General features: G+C 41.5%; 1 protein-coding gene and 1 long non-coding RNA gene across 6 annotated transcripts in view; one reads left to right on the top strand and one right to left on the bottom strand.

Moving 5' to 3' along the window:
• The window catches only part of VPS13C (vacuolar protein sorting 13 homolog C), an 84,762-nt gene extending 83,113 nt beyond the window's left edge, over positions 1-1,649 (bottom strand). For all 3 annotated transcript variants that reach the window (XM_051628063.1, XM_051628064.1, XM_051628066.1), the window contains exons 1-2: positions 1,506-1,649; positions 70-113 (exon numbers count right to left, since the gene is read on the bottom strand). In XM_051628063.1, the coding sequence (XP_051484023.1) occupies positions 70-113; positions 1,506-1,605 (144 nt within the window). In that variant the 5' untranslated portion in view covers positions 1,606-1,649. The remainder of the gene's footprint in view (positions 1-69; positions 114-1,505) is intronic.
• Positions 1,650-1,824: 175 nt separating this feature from the next.
• Positions 1,825-19,856, top strand: LOC127388844 (uncharacterized). 3 transcript variants are annotated; one of them, XR_007890462.1, is made up of 4 exons: positions 1,825-2,369; positions 9,513-9,610; positions 16,982-17,630; positions 18,847-19,856. It is a non-coding gene; the product is annotated as an uncharacterized LOC127388844 (long non-coding RNA). The 3 variants fall into 3 exon arrangements; XR_007890463.1 differs by lacking the exon at positions 18,847-19,856 and having other exon boundaries at positions 16,982-17,393; positions 17,496-18,709; XR_007890461.1 differs by lacking the exon at positions 18,847-19,856 and having other exon boundaries at positions 16,982-18,709.
• The last annotated feature ends 326 nt before the right edge of the window (positions 19,857-20,182 follow it).

Below are 20,182 nucleotides of genomic sequence, written 5' to 3'. Positions count from 1 at the left end.
TGATATTTTATCCTATGACTTAAGTCTTTAAACCCACAGTAACAATTTTAAAATTATTACAATACTTACAAGTGCATTCTCCTTTATCTGTAAGTTGTCAAGCGCCACATTACCTATTCAGAAGAAAAAGAGAAGTACAGAACAAGTGACTTCAACTATTATGTAAGTTGGAACAAAGAACACAACTACAACCCTCCCAAGTACTCATGGATTAAAGCTGAAAACCTTACTTCAGTTACAGAATAACACAATAAATGTCTAATTTATAAGAGTCACTAAGAACCAATTATTCACACAAAATCTTATGGTGGGAGATTACAGAAATATCACCAACTTATATGTCTGCATGCTTCTACTCTATTAAATACACCTACAATAAAAGGAAATCTTTTTTATTATTCACTTTCTTGTGAATGATAAGTACAGTTCTATCAAGGCAGGGCAGACTAGGAAAATTGTATCTTGTTTCTGATGATTTTATATAACAGATAAATCCAATGTTCACAAAAACATTAAGGCATCCTGCTATACTGACATAAGCAACATGAAGAGGATTTCCAAAGGGAACACTGGAACGCAGAATTATACCTGAAGAAAGCATGTCTATCTCTTAGAGCTTTAGAGCCAGCTTCCTCATAGCTAGGTTCAATTTTTAATGTAGATATTAATAACTCATAAATGTTAAAATACTACCATGGCAAGAGCAAAACTAAGATGATGAGAAAAAAAACCTCCCTTAGCATGGCTGGCATCTCAACAGCCAGCCTTCTCTAAACAGGACTTCAACTGTTTTTTTGAACGCCTACAGGGTAGCAAACTGAAATACTTGATGTATTCACTAAGAATAGCTACTCCACGTCACTGCACTATCACGTCTGGTCAATACAGGTTGTTTACACCAATGAATTAGCGGGCAAACGGCACAGCCCCCCCAAGCACCCCATCAGCAGCACCCAAACTCGGGCCTTGCTGCCTCATGCTGGGGCCACCACGCAAGAACCACCCCAGCCTTGCTCCTTCTCCCCCCGCCAGCCGCTGCCTCACGGCTGTGCGGGGCCGCGGCCCCGCTGCCCGCACGGGCAGACCCTCGCCTCACGGCTCTGCAGCCCCCAGACCGACCAGCCCCCACAGGAAGGAAAAACAGAAGGGGCCAAGGGACGCAGACACAGAACGACCCGAAGGTCCATCACGGGGGACGGGCCGGTTGGCACAGCGCGACCGCCTGTCCCTCCGGAGGGGCTGGCAGACCCACCACGGCTCGCAGCGGGGACGGGCAGGGCGGCAGGAGCGCGGCCGCAGCCGGACAGCCCGCCCCTCGGGGAGGGCCGCGGCTCCGTCTCTCCTCCCGGGGGGCCGCAAACCCACAGACCGCCAGCCCCGCACCGGGAACCGCAGCCCCACCAGGCACGCTCCCCGCGGCCGCACAAGGAAGCGCCCGCCCCCGCGGACCACGGCGGCCCTGCAGCGCCGCGGAGACGGCGCGGGAGAGGGAAGGGGCTCCTTACCCCCCCATATGCCCAGCTTCAGCTGAGACTTGTTCAGATTCTCCACGTAGTCGCCCAGGAAGCGGTTCAGCAGATCCGCCACCACCGACTCCAGCACCATGGCGGAGGCGGGTCCCGCCGCTCGGCAGCCGCGACCCAGCGGCAGCGGCGGGAGGGAGGGAGGGGCGGGGGGCGGCGGGCGCGGCCTCCCCCAGCGCCGGGCGCGTCCCCGCGGTCAGGTGACGGGGCGGGGCCCCGCGCCTGGCGGGGCCGCGCTCCCGGCTCCGTCGGGCCCGCGCAGAGCGGCGAGGTCCCTGCGCCCGGGGGGAAGAGGGTTTCGGAGGGGCTGCGTCGCTGTCGCCGACGACGGACTGAGCCGTGGGCTTGTTTCTCGACGGCAAGGGCTGGGAAGGCCGGTGGTGCCTCAGAGCCGCCGTGCCCAGCGGCGCGGGGGCGGCGGCAGCCGAGGCTCGCCCGGCTCCTCGGAGGGCGGAACGACCGTCATGTGTCAAGCGCAGCCAAGGAAACCTTCCCGTCTCCTACCGGCAGCCCCTTCTCGCTTCCTCAACACGCCGAGAGGCGTGAGGGGGTGACCGGAGGCGGTGGGGCCTGGCCTTGGGGCGCCCGGCCTGGTGTCCCTCGGGCAGCCTGAGGCGATTCCCGCCACAAGCCGCGGGGCTGCCGTGCCCGCCCCGCATCTGGCATCTCCCCTCCGCAGCCCTTCCTTCAGGATACACGCGCATGCCGAATGCAGGCTGCAGGCTCAAAGTGACACCTTCAGTTAAAAAATGTGTTCCAAAGAAGGGACATTAACATCGGCAGTAGGATTCAACCTCAGAAACGCATGCAAATGCATCGAGACCCTATGAACGTGATGTTAACAAGGTGAGAGAAAAACTGCTTTAAACGGCATGTAAGTATATTGTGGAGCTTAGTGGAAGAAGATGTTCCAAAAGCACAAACAGTTTAAGGAAAAGATGCGAGTAAACTGATAATAGAAAGATCCACCAGCAATCATTAGGTCTCCAGTTCTGTTACTGCCCGTGTCCCAGACGTGCAGGCTCCCTCTTGCCGTAGCTGAGGTAAATCCAAAGGGATCTGCTTGGATCTCATTTGGTTTTATTTGAATAGTGGACACATATATGGGATCACCCTCATCCCAGTAGTGGTGAGTCAAAAGCATTTTCCGTTTGGTAAATATGTGATTAACCATAAAGTCTAGTCCAGAGCATGCAAGCAGCACAAGATTTATTATTTAGCACCTTTATTTCAGATTGTAAGAGATAAATGCCACACTTACATACCATTACTATACATATACACACCTGCCTTTCCTATAAGGTAACACAAAAGATTCAATGGATAAGTTGGCTGTGGCTGTTAAACATGATGGTCCGGATGCAGGTTTGACAGGGAAAGTCATATAAGTGAAGACTTGAGTAGTACAGAAGTGGTAGAGATGAATCCCTGGAAAATCTCTGCTTCTGCTTATCCACACACAAACACTAGTAATGGCTACTATGTGTTGATGTACCCTGGAAGCCTTTTCCCCTCCCCTGTACTGTGGCAGCTCTTGCACAACCACTGTCAGGTAGTTTATTAATAGTGGCAGTATCGCTCAAAACCATCTGAACATTATGCATTCTAGACCTTTTGCAAAACTGCTCTGTGCCTGAATGTGGATAAATTGGTTTTATGTGGAGTAGTTAGTACTGGTTTTGTTCCTTACGAGAACCATAGCTTTGGAAATCCAGTGGTGATTTCAAGGACCAAATGTCTAGTGGATCAATTGCTCCAGAAGTTATGTGATTTTACCTGGAAAAGAACCCCAGCAAGCCACATCTGTGTTATATATCCTGCTCCAGTAAAACCTACGTGGATTTTTTTTTAAATAAAAGGAAAATGGAATGGAGCTAAGAATGGAAAAACTGTGCATCTGGCAGTTGGCATTTTAAGTAGGTACTCTATCAACCATGAATGTGATTACTTTAAGTACTAAAATATTATTTGAATATAAAGGTACATATTTTTGCACCTCTATTACAAAAAAAAATCCTCTGTTAGTCTTCCTGAGCTTCCCTTGCAGACAAGATGCCACTTAAAAATGACATTAACACAGCTCTGGCTGTTAGTAGGTACCATTCCTTGTGTGTTCTCAGGGAAAAAGGTAAACAGTCCAAAATGACAGGCAAAAAAGGGAGTAGAAACAACCCCCCAAATAAGGCCTCATACATGGTTACATGAGGTATGAGTTCTGTATCTAGAAAAACAGATAGAGGACAAAGAGAAATGTTGTTATTTGCTTACCATTCATTGAATACACAGATAATGTTCATTCACCTCAGGGAACAACCCATGCATTCAGTAATTTTTTCTAAATGCCAACATTGAATAGACATGAGTGGTTTGATCAATATGAATGGGATCAGTGGTCTCACTCAGCAGAAAGTAATCAAAAAACAACATGTTCTGGTTGATGTATAGAGGCTCCTTGTGTATTATTATACCACTTCAATAAATAAGGATTTGATAATTTAATCACTGAATAATAATTTACTAAAAGGAAAAACAAACAACACTGACACTTAACTTTGTGATTTTGCTATCTATGTGGCAAGATTTGCTCAAACCTCTAAGGGAAGCCTTTATAAAAAATTAAGCCTAAAACAAACCGTGGAAATCTGCACTGAAAGTACCAGTTAAAGCTTAAGTTTTATGAATAGAAATAGACATCGCAACAACAAATACTTGTTTAGTGTTGCCTGTTTCACAATGTTGCATGCATAAATAATAGTCACAGCAATTCTAATGCTAATCTGAGGTGGGTACAAGGATTGATAGCTCAATAACAGACCTTTCTTTTCCTATTTTACTGCATTAATGTTACAAAATCTCCAGCTCCTACCATCTGACCGTTGGAAAATGAACAGATGGCAAATTTTATCCATCGTACCTCACTGAACAGAGTGTATGCCTATTAGCAGTTGGGAAATCAGCCAGATAATGTGGCATCAACCCTCATCACAAAGCCTACAGAAATGAGAGGACTTGCCAGTGAGTCCAATCAGATCGCCAAGAGTCTTGTTGTTTGGACAAGTTTTGAAAAGTCTCCAAAACTGGTTCTGAGCAACCTGTTCCTTATCCACTCCGATTCTGAGGTGTATTTTATTTGCCTTGCAATTTTTGATCATTCCAGTGTCAGGAGTAACAGCATATTTAAGGCACATATTGTTGGACTAAACAGATGGAAGAGATTAGTACTGATGATTTTACCATACTGTCTTTTCTAAAGAAAAGTTTGATATTCTGCAGAAATCATAGTATTGGAATTTTTTTAATTTTTATTTAGTATTTAAGGTTTTTATAGTAACTCAGTTTTTCACTCTTTTAAAACTTGTTTCTAAGTAGTGCAAAGGAGATTCCATTAATGCTGAATGCATTTGCAGAAAATAAGGAAAAACAAAAGGTGTCTCAACAAAACTGTCAAATACTAAAATGAGCACTCAAATGACATCACAAGATCTAGAATAGCAGAGTAGTTAAAATAACTGCTATTAATTGCTAAGTAATAATTAAAATAATTCTTAGAAGTTTTTGCAAGACTTAATTATATTAGCAAAAAGTAAAACCAACAGATTAGGAGATACTAAGAAGTCTGAAGGACTAAGATGCCAACACATGGACCATCTGCTTTAGCTTTTCCCCCTGTGACAGCTGGAGACTCTCAGTTCCCAGTGGAGAGCCTTGAAGAGCTCACATCTGCAAAAAGCTGTGATACTCTTTCAGTGTGTCCTCTCTCTCTGTGATAGAACAATAAAATACAAAATACTTGCCAGGCATGAATATGAAAGAGCTAAGTGACAGGCAAATGCAAGTGTGTCAGTGAAGCTGGTGTTAACTTCAGCTACTAACACCAAGGCACAGCCATTTTACAAAGGGATAAAGTTGATCTTTATACATAAAAATAACTAATTATCTGGAGAAACCTTGGTTTTGTTTCACGGGATAATTTTAAGCCAGATATATTGTCTAAATTCTAACACAATTCTATTTCTCCCCTACAAAAAATGTCACAGGTCTAAATAAATAAATGTGCCCCCTTTCCCGTTGTCGTCCAAGACAAACTTTGGATTAACTTACCCTTACTGGCTACTGTGAAGTTATCAGAGAAAGCCAGGTGAAAATGGCATTACCACTGACTGTTCTTTAGTAAAAGCCTACACCCAGAGCTTTTCACAGCTTTCATGTGATTACAGAAAACAAGGACAGCACAGTGCAGATACCACATGGCATAATGGTGCATGCACCTATGAGGGCAGCTCCATGAACAATCTATGTCAGGTAGTTTTTGAGGGGTTTGACAAATAATTTCCATTATCTACTGCACCTTATCAGCATCAAAGAGATTTAATTAGCTTCAGCATTAAATTTCTAAGTGAAGAGGCTTAGTCTATCTGATCTCTCTTGATAACATGCACGTCATACCAGCTGAGATTTGAAATATAAACTATGTTGCTATATTTTATCCTGAGCCAGGAAATCTTCAAAAAACAGCTAAGTTCTATCACAAGAAGAAACTAACCTAATTTTTCATGAGGGCTTAATTTGATGGTATTTCTAAGAATCATAGCTTGTTTCTTCAGTAATCTGCTGTGAAGATGAGAAAGTCACTAGCTATGAAAGGAAATTGGTTGCAATAAGATTGCTTTTGTTTTAATGAATATTCTGCCTTTGAGTGAGGAAGGAAACAGTAATAGTCCAGTCTAGAACAAACACATTTGCTTTTAAATTATAAGTGTAATTTCATTCACTTGATAAGGACTTGAACTTATTCATTATGAAAGCACAATATCTATCAATCCAAACCCAAGGCATTTCACCTGCAAAAATCCCAGTTATTTGCACGTTCACTTGAACATTATAACAGTCCTCCAGCAAAACCCTGTAAGACATAATTTACAGAATTGTTTGAGATAAATTTTGTGAATGGCTTTTCTGGAAAAGTACTGCCTGATACTGAAAAAAGAAAGGTTGGAAATAGTTAATCAATTCCCAGCTGTGGGGGTCAGTCTTTAAATAATAAGGAGTAATTCCTAAAGTGCCACTTATGAATTAAAAAAAAAAAAGTAGGAGTTTCTTCTCACAAATGTCATCCTTACTCCAGATAATGCTGAAATACACAGTTGCTTTTATTTAAAAAAAAAAAAAAATCTAAGGAACAGGAAATACAAAATGCTTGTGGTCGCATTGTTTTTAGAGTATCTACTTATAAGATGCCCTACAATTTTCAAAACCTTTGAGGAAGCTGAAAACATTGATCTAAGTTACCTTGTTTCCTAATGCATTATGCCAACCACACAGTCAGCCAGGAGGTCACCTGGCAAAGCCACCACTTAAGTCACAGGATAAACTCTGAAAACAAAACAAATCTCTGAATAAAGCTATACTAACTGCTTCCAAAAGAAATCTAAACAGCAAGTATTATACCAAATAGCTATTGTCTTCAGATGTTTCTTAGCAATATTTATTTCTCATAGCTATGCATGTCATTAAATAACATACCAAACACCAAGTGTGATTCTTTTCTCTGTTCTGTAAGTTTAAAACTATATTGACTCTGTTAGAATCAATATAGGTACAATATATGAAAGTCAACGCGTTAAGAATTATTCCCAGCATTTCCCTGACTGAGGATGCAGTGTAGATATCCAAAGAAATTAAGCCTGTGTCCCCAGATTGGATAATTTGCAAAATAGATTTATCACAAGTAGACCGTGTCAGTTGCTGTCTTTGAATAACTAGCTCCACAGACCAGAAGAATTTAATAGACCTAATCTAGGTATTTACAAGCAATGCATTTGATACAGTAGCCAGTGGCAAATGACTAATTAAAAAAATATTACATAAAGTTTGATTATACCTTCAGAATATTTACATTATTTAAAAATAATAACATTAAAATAGAGAGGATGAGAATACATATAAGTATAAAGTGAAAAAAGGGGGGGTATTTTAACAGCTGATCTTCAAGAAAAATTGTGAAGGTCATAAAATCCATCACATAAATGGTTGTTTTTCGTAATGTTGTTCTTCCTCATGGATTACAGAATCACAGAATTTTCTTGGTTGGAAAGGACCTCTGAGATCACCAAGTCCAGCCATCAACACACTTGTTATTCAGGAAGGATTAGATGACAACCTAGTCTGGTCAGACTGATGTGTTATCTGTACAGAATCTAATTATCAAATACACTAGTGCTAACCTGGGTGCATCATCACTGATCCCAGTGTTGTTACAAGAAAGAGCAACATGCCAAATGACAGTATCTCCCTCAACTGTGCTTCGGTGGTCCCAAAAAGACCATGCACACAGCAGCCTTCCCTACATAACTGCTGGAGTCAGTTCCCTGCTGTGAGGCAAAGCCAGCTGTCATGTTCTCTCTTTAGTATGTGCCTTCAGCATCAAACTATATCACCCTGGCTAGAGGAATCCCAGGGAAACTCTTTCTACTGCTCTGTTTCCTACTTTCATCCTTCTCAGCAGAAGGGCTCCTTATTTGTTACAGCTCTCCTGCAAATTAGTGCCACTTCCTTTTGCTTGTCCTTCATTATGACACAAAAAAATAAGAAGCTTTCAATAAAAATAGAGAAAGAAATCCAAAAATAATCAAGTTCTTTGGCAACATCCAATGCAAGTTGATTTTTTGGCAGTACTGTCTCTATTCTAGTCTTTCTGACCTCTTAGGTAAAATGGGAATTGCCCTCATAGTCTCTTGCATCCCGCTTAGGAAGCAGTAAAGACAACCTAGCCTGGAGTACTTAACTTGTTAACTACTTGTACAAAATATTGGGAAACACAAACCCTTCATTTTCAGCATACTCCACAGGCTCAACACCAGCATGGAATAATAAAGCTATTTATAGATCTAGCCTCATTTTGTAAGCTTGCCTTTGTCATGAAACATCAACCCTCTGAACAGTCAGCATAAGTGACTTGGAAAGGCTGGAGGTTGTGGATATGAATTGTATTTTAAGTTATATGTATTGTAATCATAGAATCATAGAACCTATCCCTTATCTATCCCTTATCAGAAGGAAATAAAAGCTATTGAATAATACCTCATAAAAATAATAGCATAGCAGTTACCTTTTATAGGCAATTGTGGTTTTTAGGTGAAAGGTTGTCCTTGGCATATGAGAAAGAAATCAAGACCCTCTGCTTACTGTGCTGCTACGTCTTTATTTTTGACTGCAGTGAACCATATGTACTTTTCTCCAGTTGTTACTATAACAAAGAAGCACTCTGTTAAATATTAAACATGAACATGCATTAAGCACTCACATGCAGGAGTCTGTGCAAGTCAGACTACTTGAATGACAAATCTCTTGGTTTATGCATTCAAAGTGGCCATCTTGAACTACAGGCTCACATCAAGAGCCCTGTTACCTTTGACATAACACCAGATCCTAGTCACATGAACAGGTTAACTGCATGGACACAGGGATCCCTCTGAATTCTACTGCTGGATTGAAAAGCTCTAATGTTCAAGCTTTTTTCTATTTTAATCTCATTTAAAAATAATTTTAAATACTAAACTAAATGGTTTCTTCTCCAGCTGAAACCTCTGAACAGTTGTTTTCAGCACAGCTTGTACCCTGCCAGTCCATGCTGCCCATATTCAGCTCATTCACCTTTATATAGTACTGAATTTTGTCCTGGTTAGATGCTTAAGTCTTTTGTCCCATCATTAAACATTTCTCCCACAGCTCTGAGAACCAGACAGTCCTTGTCATTTCAGGTTTGTTGTTTTGTTGTGTTTTTTTCTTGCCTCTAAAATGCACAGAATAAGATCTACACTGTCTTTAAATTAAACACTCATTTGTTTCAAAAGCATATTCCCCATTAAATGAAAAGCAGTTAGTAAGGATAAGGCAGGTAGTGCTCACTTTAAAAACAAGAAATGGCAAACTTGAAAGGTATCTCCTGATCCTCTAAAGTGAAGAAAAATGTCTTGTACTCTCCCATAGAGAAGCTGGAGTCAGAATGGAGACACACAACCCTCCAAGCAAGCAAGCTCCCTGATGAGACAGCGCTCTCAGATGAGCATCAAGACAGCTGAGCTCATGTAAGTAGGGTACAAGTGCCCACATAACACACCTTCTCTGTGGTTTGTCTGTTTTCACTTGATGAGAAGAAACACAGGCACAACCAGTACTTGCTCTAACAGCAACAGGCAGGCCAGGTTCTGTATTCAGCATTTTGGTTTAACAGTGTAACACGCAAACCACAACTGTGGTGTTTAAGTTGTCTAATATGCAATGGGATTTCCTCCCTGTACAGGCTGTGGGGCCTGCAAAACTGATTGCTGCTAGCTGAAAATTCTCTGGAGTAAAACTGGGATCTTGAGATTTTTATGTACGAATTACAGAGTCAGTGAGTAGCTTTGATGAGCTGCATTTTTCTAGCATCCTACTTTGGAAACTTGTCACCAGCATGACAGGGAACCCACCTCCAGTCTCTAACAGAGTTTAGAAAGATCCTTCCACTATCCAGAACTTCATATGAATGCTTTATGTGTATCTCTGTCATTAAAATAGCCACATCTTAAGATGATACTACTTCTGTTGAGAACAAGAAGAATATGTGCCATCAGTGGAACCATAACCATTTCCACAACACAACAATAATCACAACAAACTGTTTCTGCTTGGAAAATATACAATTTTGAGAAAAGCCGTTTTTAACTGAAACGTTCCCCGTGGTGGAGCTATCCAGAAGTAAACAAAAATGTTCCTTGGCACTTAAGTACTTAAGGTAGCAGGCACTGAAGCCTCCAGTCACCCACACCCTTGAACTCTAGCTGGCATTTGTCAACATAGGTATCGTCTGATAGAACTAACATCACCTGATTCCCAACTTCATTATAACAAGACAATCTGTAGGAACAGACGTATTTCTTGCCCAATGCCCTCAGTCAGCCGTTTTTACCACTGAGGTAAAAGTTATGCAGGAAAGAAAACATTGAACAGATGGATATGTTGACTGGGGAGTTAAACTGTGTGCAGAAGCACCACTTACAATATTTCTGGGAAGCAATGCAGTCAGGAAAGGTTAAAAGCATATTATAATTAAAAATGGCATCAGTCAGCTCAATCAAATTAGTTTTTCAGGCTGTGATTGGAAAAATACATTTTTTCCAATTTTTATCTTTCATAGTTAATACAATTAAGTTGTATACAAATACATTTTCTCAGTTAAATATTTTGGAAACCCTTTCTTTTTACTGAAAATTTGTTCAGATTACCCCAAAAATTGGAAAACCAGTGGACACAGAAAAATCTTTTGGAAATACATTTGGCACATAAGTTATTGCAGATTCTCAAATTAAAAATGTGTATGTTTTAGAAAAGAATGTATCCAGTTGTATGATTCTTAGTAACTAACATAAAAGGCAGATCCTTTGAGATTTTCTTCTTCAGCACAGAGTGTTGAAGGTCTGAACAGGACCTAAGTTTAAAGTCTTCCCACTTGAAGAGGGCTGGGTCACACAGGTTGTGTCCAAAGTGCACAGGTAACTTAACTGTCAGCCCTTGCAGAAGATCACACAGTACTGGTTCATAGAGAAGGGCCATAATTAGCTGAAAAGCAAACCCCAGCTCGTAACCCTGTTGTTTAAATGGGAATGAAACAATTGCCATCTGAAAACACCGTATTAACCCACTGTTGTTAGCCCTAGGGCTGGTCCAGAAATTAACCATGTTGCAAACCTCTTGGTAAGTTTTATGCTCATATGAATAAAAACAAGTAATAACCAAGGAAGGTAAAAAATAGCTCTGCAACTGTAATGAAGTTTTGAGGAGAAAGTGTTGAAGCAGAAAACTGCAAAGGCCCTGCTAAGATCCCTGTAGTCCCTTAAAACTGGCTAAATAGGCTCCCTCCTCTCTTCCAGGCATGTCCTTTGTTCAGTGAACCCTGGCACTGGCAATCCCCAGCTTGCGAAAGTCCTGTCACAGGCCTTTACCAAAAGAAAACAAGCCCTCTTTGAAACACCTGATGCAAAATTAACAAATAGCAATTCTTCTCTTTGTTGGGCACACACTTTGATTACACACTGTGCTAACTTTATGACTTCATAAACTGGAGAACTAAGCCAATATAATTGGTAACACATGATCTAATCTCAACTGTCATTTTGGTTTGATTATAGTATTGTTCATTTTAAGTTTGCAGTAGCTGAGCCTATGTGATGTGCTTCTGTGACGTTAATATTTACCTTTCTCATTTAAAATAATAAAAGAGAAAGCACACAGAACTAGATTAGACCTCCATATTTAATAGCCCTTTGCAGGTCTCTCATCTAACACAAGTTAGGACTTTTAAAAACAGAGGCTTTTATTAGAGTAGGTCACACTAATGACATCAGAGGACAGGTGAGCATATTTTACAGAAGAAGAAGAATAGAAGAGTTTCTCTAGATTAGTCTAGCAAATTGAAGGATAATAGAGATGCAGCTTTTCTTCATAGGTGTTAAAAATGTTAAAGAGTAAAGCCCTACAGAAGAAAAGAGCCCAAGAAAGCTGGTCAATATTCAAGCATCACCTCCTCCAAGCCCAGGAGCAATGCATCCCAACAAAGAGGAAGGCAGACAAATACCAGGAGGCCTGCATGGATGAACAAGGAGCTCCTGGACATGTTGTGATGCAAAAAAGAAAGTCCACAGAGCCTGGAAGCAAAGACAGGAAGCCTAGGAGAAGTAGAAAGAAGTTGTCAGAGCAGCCAGGGATCAGGTTAGGAAAGCTAAAGCCCAGATAGAATTGAACCCAGCCAGGAACATCAAAGGTAACAAGAAAAGCTACAGGTATGGCAGTGACAAAAGAAAGACTAGGGAAAACGTGGGCCCTCTCCAGAAGCAGACAGGAGACCTGGTCACGCAACACAGGACATGGAGAAGGCTGAGGTACTCAATTGCTTTTTTGCTTCAGTCTTCATTAGCAAGGGCTCTGGCCACACCACCCAAGTTGCAGAAGGCAAAGACAGGGACTAGGAGAAGGAAGATCAGCCCAGTGTAGGAGAAGAGCAGGTCTGACACCATCTTAAAAACCTTATAATAAGGTAAGAACTAGACACCTGCAAAAATGGGAGTGCTCAACAACCCAGTTCCAAATTTTTACATTTCTGGTGTTTCTGAAGAAGAGTTTCTCTTTAGCACTGTATCTTTTCCTCTGTTGATTGTGTCTGTGTTGTACATCCTGTAATCAGATTTGCCATTTTTATAGCTGTAAATTTCCCTGGAAATACCAGAGAAATTGCCATGCTTTTTAATTAACTTGAATTAAAAATTTAACTGTTGCTCTGTGACCAAGAAAGATTTAAAACTATTTTTCCCAGAAAGTGGATCAAAGACGTCATGAAAGAAAGGGAGTGTTTCCTAAATGGTTCAAGTACATAGCAACATGATGTAATTCACAAGTGCAATTTACAAACATTCCTCTCATCCTGAAGCTTGGCAGGAACTGCACTTCACTGGCAATTGGTAAGAAATGTGCAACTTCTATGAATGGAAGAATTTTCTTTAAGAAGAGACAGTGTTTAGAGTAACGAGGGTGTAAGATTAAGTGACATGACTCATGATAAGTCTTAAAAGTAAGACATTTTTACATATTTTCAGTATAGAAGAAAGACCACAAGAAACAGGTGTGCTCATTGTTTCTGGCCAAAGAGCACAGGCACAGAACAGCCATGAGGCATGACAGAAAATGGAACATGGTGATTACAGGCAATCTGCTGTCCAGTCTTCCAACTATCAGCTTTTTAACATAAAACTAGAGCCTGAAATATTTGACATAGACTCTTCTTTCATACTCATCAATACTTAACAGATTGGTAACATCCTCTGATGGCTTTTCCTTCACTGTTTGTCCCTAAGTTGCAGTGCTTAGCCATGAAAACTGTGTTTTCTGCTCCATCAGGAATGCTGGTAGTGCACTTTCCTGGAAGATACTTAAAAACAACTCTTGTTAATGCAAACAGAAAATGCCCAGTACCATGATAAATAGGGCTGTCTCAGTATTAGACAATTGTGGGAATTAATTTTGGCCTTCACTGATTATACTTTGAAATGGCTATGGGCTCTTAGCTCTGTGCCAGCACAGGAAAGAGGGATGTGTGCCAGATGTCCCAGACCTACCTCCTCAAGACACAGCTGTGGAAATGCAGACTTCATGGAAGCCTCCACTGTTGCCCTTTTGGCTCAGCTCTCCATGATCTCAGGCTGTTTCACAAAAGACTAATAGTCCTCACTCAGGATTCTGAGAAAACCAGAAAGATATGGGGGAGAGCTGTGAGACACTGTGTCAGCTGGATAAAATAAGAGACATAAGTAGCAGGCAGAGGCAAGATTGTTGAGATGGGGAAGGCCACTTCCTTGAAAAGCATTAAGCCCTAAGGAAAAAACAGGGAATCAAGGATGGCAACTCAGATACTCTGAGGATGAGCCTGTCCCAGGGAACAGCAGAGGTCCATGGCCATCCCCCCCTCATTGCCAGCTCTTCTTAAGCCTGGGAACTTGTTAGTCCCACCTGTCAACCGTGTGCATAAAGCCACAAGTAATTGCTTTGCACCTTGAAGGTGTGTACATTCTGCTTGCAGCAGCTCTTTGTGTGTGCTCAGAGCTGCCAAAGCCAATGACACAGAAGGAAGAGGGCACCTCCAGTAGGCCAAAAACACCAGCGTGATAAAATGTCTTACTCTGAATGACAGTTCATACTCTGCATACAAGCAGGGAAAAAACTGTTGATGCTTGGTTACAGACAGGTTGCTGATAGACACAAAAAGGAAAATCTGGTCACTTGTAGCAAGTGCTGCAGGGAAAAGGAAACAAACATCTGATCACCATTCACATCTGAGTACAAAGTTTTATTGCCTACCAGTTGATTAGGGCCACTGTCAGGAAGACACCACATCCTCATAGCTGGCAGCACAGGATGTGGAAGCACAGCCCAGGAATCCTACTGGTGCTCAGCAGTCACAAGGTTAGGCTGAGAGCTCCTGTTCTGAAGTATGATATAACCTTTTAAAGGGTAACACTCTTATTTGCTTGCTTTATCTGCAAGGCTCCTTAATTTACTAGTGTGGCTAAGGAAAGTTTGTCACTTTTATCTACAGGTCAAAAGGAAGTAGAAATGGATCTTCTGTGTCAGATACAATCTGAATCTGTGCCTAAACCAACATAAACTAACTCTATAATCTCTCAGTAAATTAGTTTTACATTTTTGTGGCATGAGGAAATGCCAATAAGCTTAGCAGCAGGAAGCTGAAAATAAAGCACCAGAAAAATTATATCATTTGTTTATTATAGTAGGGGGTAAAATTCAAGAAATACAAGCAGCTGTAATGTAGTAATTTTTCCTTCACTTTCTTAGATAATTCTGACTTGAGAAATTCTTAAACAAAAGCAAGTGACATGCAGGCCTGCACTGCTAACAAGCAGGGTTTATCAGATGATCTCTGGCTCTGTGACTTTACCCAGGCTGCCTCCCCTCACTCACTCCCAGTACTTTGACCAGCCATTTCCTACTCCAGATATTCTTCAAAAATAACTTGGGAAACTTCTGCTTCAGAAAAGATCTGAATGCTTCCTGCTATGGTAGCAATCATGTTTATACTTATTATGGTTTTGAAATAGCTTGTTTTAAATGTTCTTGAACTTCAGAAAACACGCATTAAAAAAAATAATTCTATTGACTTGGGATAGTTTATCCTGAAAACCAGTAAACTGGTGTTTCTCTTGAGAAACTGGTGCTATTGTTTGTTTCCTTACCTTGACCAGTGCAACTACAGCCTCTGCCTGATCTCCACTGCTTTGCCTCTTCTCCTAGTCTGACTCTCTTCCCTGCTCCCCTTCTCTTCTTTTGTCTTCTCAGCACCCCAGTTTTTTGAGTTGTTTTCCTGCTGACTCCTTGGCCAGCTGGGCTGGTCCCCCCCAGCCATTTTACCAGTGTCATTATCCACTCCCGCAGAGCACTGCCATGTCCTGCCAGCTCCCTCCTCTCCACCCTTGGCCTTCACCCCCCCTTCTCAAACATCCATTAGGTTCTAGCAGGAGGACCAATGGAAGTATAAAAAATAAATAAATAAAAAAATAGACAAGCACTGTGCTGGGGCCAGAGCTGCTTTGATGGGGAAAGTCTGAGTCCACTTGCATGCATGGGCTGAATCAGGCTTGATTACTCTTTAGAGTTCAGGCACACAGAGCTTGATCAGAAACATGAAAAAATAACCTTGTCAAGCGTGCACAAAACAGATAAGACATACCAGATTTCAGCAACTAAGATGCTCTGCATGGAGCATGTGGAAATTACAGTTCATCAAAGCTTTCTAGTCTGCATGAGAACATCAAGAGGTCTACCCCTGCTGCAAGAGCCATACTAATGCCATGTTTTAATCATTTTCCCAGGCCTTTAGAGACAAGAATTACAAAGAAAGCTCTCACTCTAACCTTGATCCTTAGAGTAGGCTGTGCCTTTTGATCAGTATTTCTCACTAAAGTGCAGCCAGGGGTTAATGTTCAGGCTAGAAACCATGAGGCCAAACACAATTTGACAAAGTTACAAAGGACCAAAATCCAACTCTGGTGACAAGAAGTGTCAAGCAACCTGAACAACCAGCATTATGAGCTACACAGTTGTAAACAGCTTTCTAATGCTTCTGGTGTCTGTGTTACCTGTACTGCTCAGGAGCCAAGAAAAGTTATAAAAAGAATCTGTTTTCATGAGTTATTTTTACACAGCTGTTTTGAGCATTGTAAGTTCACTTGGTGAAAGGACATTAAATCAGCTTCACAAATATTTAATCAAGCTGCAGCACGACTTAACTTTTTCTCTTTCTGTAGAGAGCTAATAGCTGTGCCTGGTGGTTGCTGTAGTTACCCCTTACTGGAAAAGCATCCAGGCTGTTCATCCCTTTGGGTCTAAGACTTCCTTCCTGGAGCTCCCTGTCACTTACAATGCTAACTACAGCTGTTTAGGCAGTAAATCTACCCTGATCAGGCTATTTCACTGACTTTCTGAAAGGGTGGGTTTGGGGTTTTGGGGGTGTTTGTGTTGTGTTTTTTTTTCTTTAGTTTTTTAACCTAATATTTTCTAGAATGCCAGATTAACAACTCTGTGAAGTTGAGATTTATTATAGCATATTCACTGGGATGAAAGCTCACAGACTTATTGGGAGATAGAGTTATCCCTTTTATTCTGTTCATGCGAGTCCAAAACAGATCAGAAGAAACTGAAGTACTGCATATTGTTCCTGAAACAGCTTTCCTAAGGCTTTCCCAGAAATGCTGTGGTTTATTTTTAATTCCAGCAATGACCACTCAAAGAGGGATGATTGTTACATTTTAGGTATCAAGTTTCTCCTCTTGTTCAGACTTTATTAAGTTGTTGCATATGTCAGTCTGGATATTTGCATTAGTGTGACTGAAAATAAGCTCTCTTCTCCACAGACAGTGGCATTTCAGCATGGAGGCAGTGTTTCACTGCTGTGCACGGCCAGCCCTGTAACACTGAAGATGTGCCAGACTTGGAAATAGAAGGGACCTTGTTCTGCTTCAACCTCAGCCGTGTCCAGCATCACGCAGTGACACTTGGAGCTCTTCCAAGAGTGTGTGTCACAGGCCCTGCTAAAGCAGACACCAAAATAGCAAAGCTACTGCACAGCTTTGTGCTTTAACAAAGCTACTCCCGAGCATGCATGTTTGGAAAGTTACTACTGAATAATGAAAGGACACTTGAAAACATCTCTATCCAAATGAAATGCAAGTTGCGGTGGCTTTTCCCACTGCTAAATTTAAGTGAAGAATATAATAGAAGTAGCAGAAGATGAAATTTTCTTCGGGAAAGTACAAAGGAAAAAAGGTAAACGGTATCTAATAGTCATGACATGCTTGTAAAGCTGTTTTAAACAACTACCCTGCTTCACTAAGCCTGACCATACCTGTTCTTCTGTGTCACTCGCAGAAGCTACAACCAACAACCCCTAAAAAGATCAGAAGGGACTGAAGAAACTCTTTGCTGAAAAGCAGCCATGAGACTCCAGGTTCAGGGCCAACACGTTACCTGCTGCAGAAGTTTATCTGGAAATTACTAAGTTAGGTAAGTTAAATACTGATTAGGTAATAGGGAAAAAGTGATAAAAATAGGTACAAAAACTCCTTCCATATCAGGAATAGCATAGAACTCCCAAGGCTGCAAAACACATCAGATGATAGAATAGACTTATAAAAATCACAGGTGACAGGAAGACAGTGAATAGGGAACAGTTTTTCAGTGGTTCTTCCAATGCAAAACCCGCAGCAATGAAGGCAGTAGCAAGTTCAAAGAAGGGGAGAGGCATTTTCACTTGACACACAGCTAAGGTGTGAAACATTTTGCTACAAGAATAATGTTTACAATTCCAAGTTCTCTACAACAAATTATTTAAGAAGGAACCTCTCAGGCACTGGTAAATGCAACAAAATGGACTGCAGGTCAGGAAGCCCCAAAGCAGAGCCTCACCTCTGTAGTCTGGGCTGTGTCACCTGAGCTGCTCTCACCCTCCTTTGCCAGTCACTATTGCAATGGCCTACATCACCACAACACTGCACCAGAGGAGCTCTGAGTTTCAGCAGGTATTTGGCCATTCCTGTTTTCCAGCACAGCAGCCTTCCCTGCAGGCTCATCACCTGAGAGCAGCGTTTGTGGGCCATGGGGCTGCTTCAGTGGGCAGTGTGGTGAGCAGAGCACAGCACCACCACACATCTGGGCTCCCTGTGTGGTGCAAGTCAGCTTGCCTGTGCTTTGAGTCCACCACATTTCTAGAGAAAGCCAAGCTTCACCCTACTGCTATGTTTATTTATAGTAATTTGCTCAAACATGGACTTTCACCATTACAACATAACAGCATGAATATGCAAATAGTAAAGCCCAGTCAAAAAGAATATTAGCAAGATGCCAGGTACCTTATCTCTCCTCTTCAGTTACATCGTGACTTATCACAGTTGGCATTTCAATACGGCTAGAGTAGCAGATCTGGATCTGAACATTCATAAGGAGAAGATGCAGTTCACCAGCTTTGATGTCAATAGAATGTCAGACTCTCTCCACTTCGTTCAGACTGAACTTAATTGCAGGAACTGCATTACTAGTCAACATAAGCCATCTGTTTAAACATGTGTGTTTTGAAAAGAACTGCCATGTACAATAAACATGCTCAACTGTAATGACTCGCATATCTGTTTATGTGAAATGAGGATTTGGCAATTTCCCCCACAAAAACATTGAATTACAGGTTAAAAGCATTTTATAGCAAGTCCATTTGTTTATGTGACAGGTCCAATAGTCCGACAGTTTTGAAGCAGTCTGGGAGTATGTCAACTGCAGAACTGCTGAACCAAACTGTTTTGCCACCCTTCCCTCAAGATCTTGTTTGGTAAGTCAAAGCTGCACCAAGAAACATCAGCAGTTAATGGCATAAAGTGGCACACAGTTACTGTTGCAAAGTGTTCTTCAATACATGTGATTCCCACGCATACAGAGACAGGATACTGCAGCCCAGGTGTGATGCGATGGTTAATTCCAAAACATTCCAAGCAAGCCCAGTGGTGATGGCAGCCTGGCCAGGTGATGTCTGTAAGGCTGTGGGCTCATGAAGGAGATAAGCATTCATCCTGATTACACATCACACTGATCTTAAGTTCCCAGACTTGCACTGGGGGGAAAGCTGTGACCCTCTCCTTTGCAAGCCAAAGCTGCTTCAAGAACCTAACACAACTCTTGAGCAATTATGTACCAATGTGGAAAAAGTCACACATGTGCTGCCTTCCCAAAAAAGGCTTTCATTCCTTTCTTCTTCCTTTAACATTGAATATGCACTTCCAAGATCAAAAAATATGCTTTTAGCTGCCACTTATATCATTTCTATGTAAGCTTTGTTACATTAATCATGGCAATGCACTTGTGCTTGGACTTCTTCAGCAACAGCATAAATTCTGAATCTGCTTCCATATGCACTGAGCAAGGATGCAGAGTCTGGCTGTATGTATGCTTCCTACTCACACGTAGAGTAGAAATCTGTTGCGTTTATCAGTCATTAATATGCAAAAGATTTATGCATGCCAGTGTAGAGAGGCTCAGAAGCTGGGGAGGGTGTTGGGAAGAGGAAAGATCCAAACCATTGAGTGAAGGTGCATAACAGATCAACAACTCCACCATATTTACTCACCTGGAAAGTCAGCTTGACATCAGTATTGCCTTACCTCTTTTTTTTGTATGGGAGGTATAATGCCAAACATTTGTATTGTGCAGACTGCTTGTTGCAATGAGGTGCAAAGTTTCATTAAATGAGGAGGTAAATAATTGTGGTTTAAGATGTACTTTAATATCGCCAGTTTCCTTATGACATGTTTTCTGCTGCATACACCTGAGCAAGCCTTACTCAGTCAGTGCATTTTGTTAGTATTTCTGTGACTTTGATAGTGGACATGGTGTAGAATAAACCTGTAGGACTAGAGTTTTGTATGAAGTACTGAATCTCTCTCCTTTCTCTTTGCATCTTTTTATCTCTCCTTTTGTAATTTATAGAAATTCTGGTAGCACAAACCTGTGTCAGCTGAACCACATTTATGGAGCTAACAAGTCTCCTAGCACTTACTACTGCTCAGTGTGTG

The sequence above is a fragment of the Apus apus genome, chromosome 10 (assembly GCF_020740795.1).
Source record: "Apus apus isolate bApuApu2 chromosome 10, bApuApu2.pri.cur, whole genome shotgun sequence".
NCBI classification, from domain to species: Eukaryota; Metazoa; Chordata; class Aves; order Apodiformes; family Apodidae; genus Apus; species Apus apus.
The sequence above is the reverse complement of the archived record's forward strand: the minus strand, read 5'-3'. Positions and strand labels throughout refer to the sequence as shown.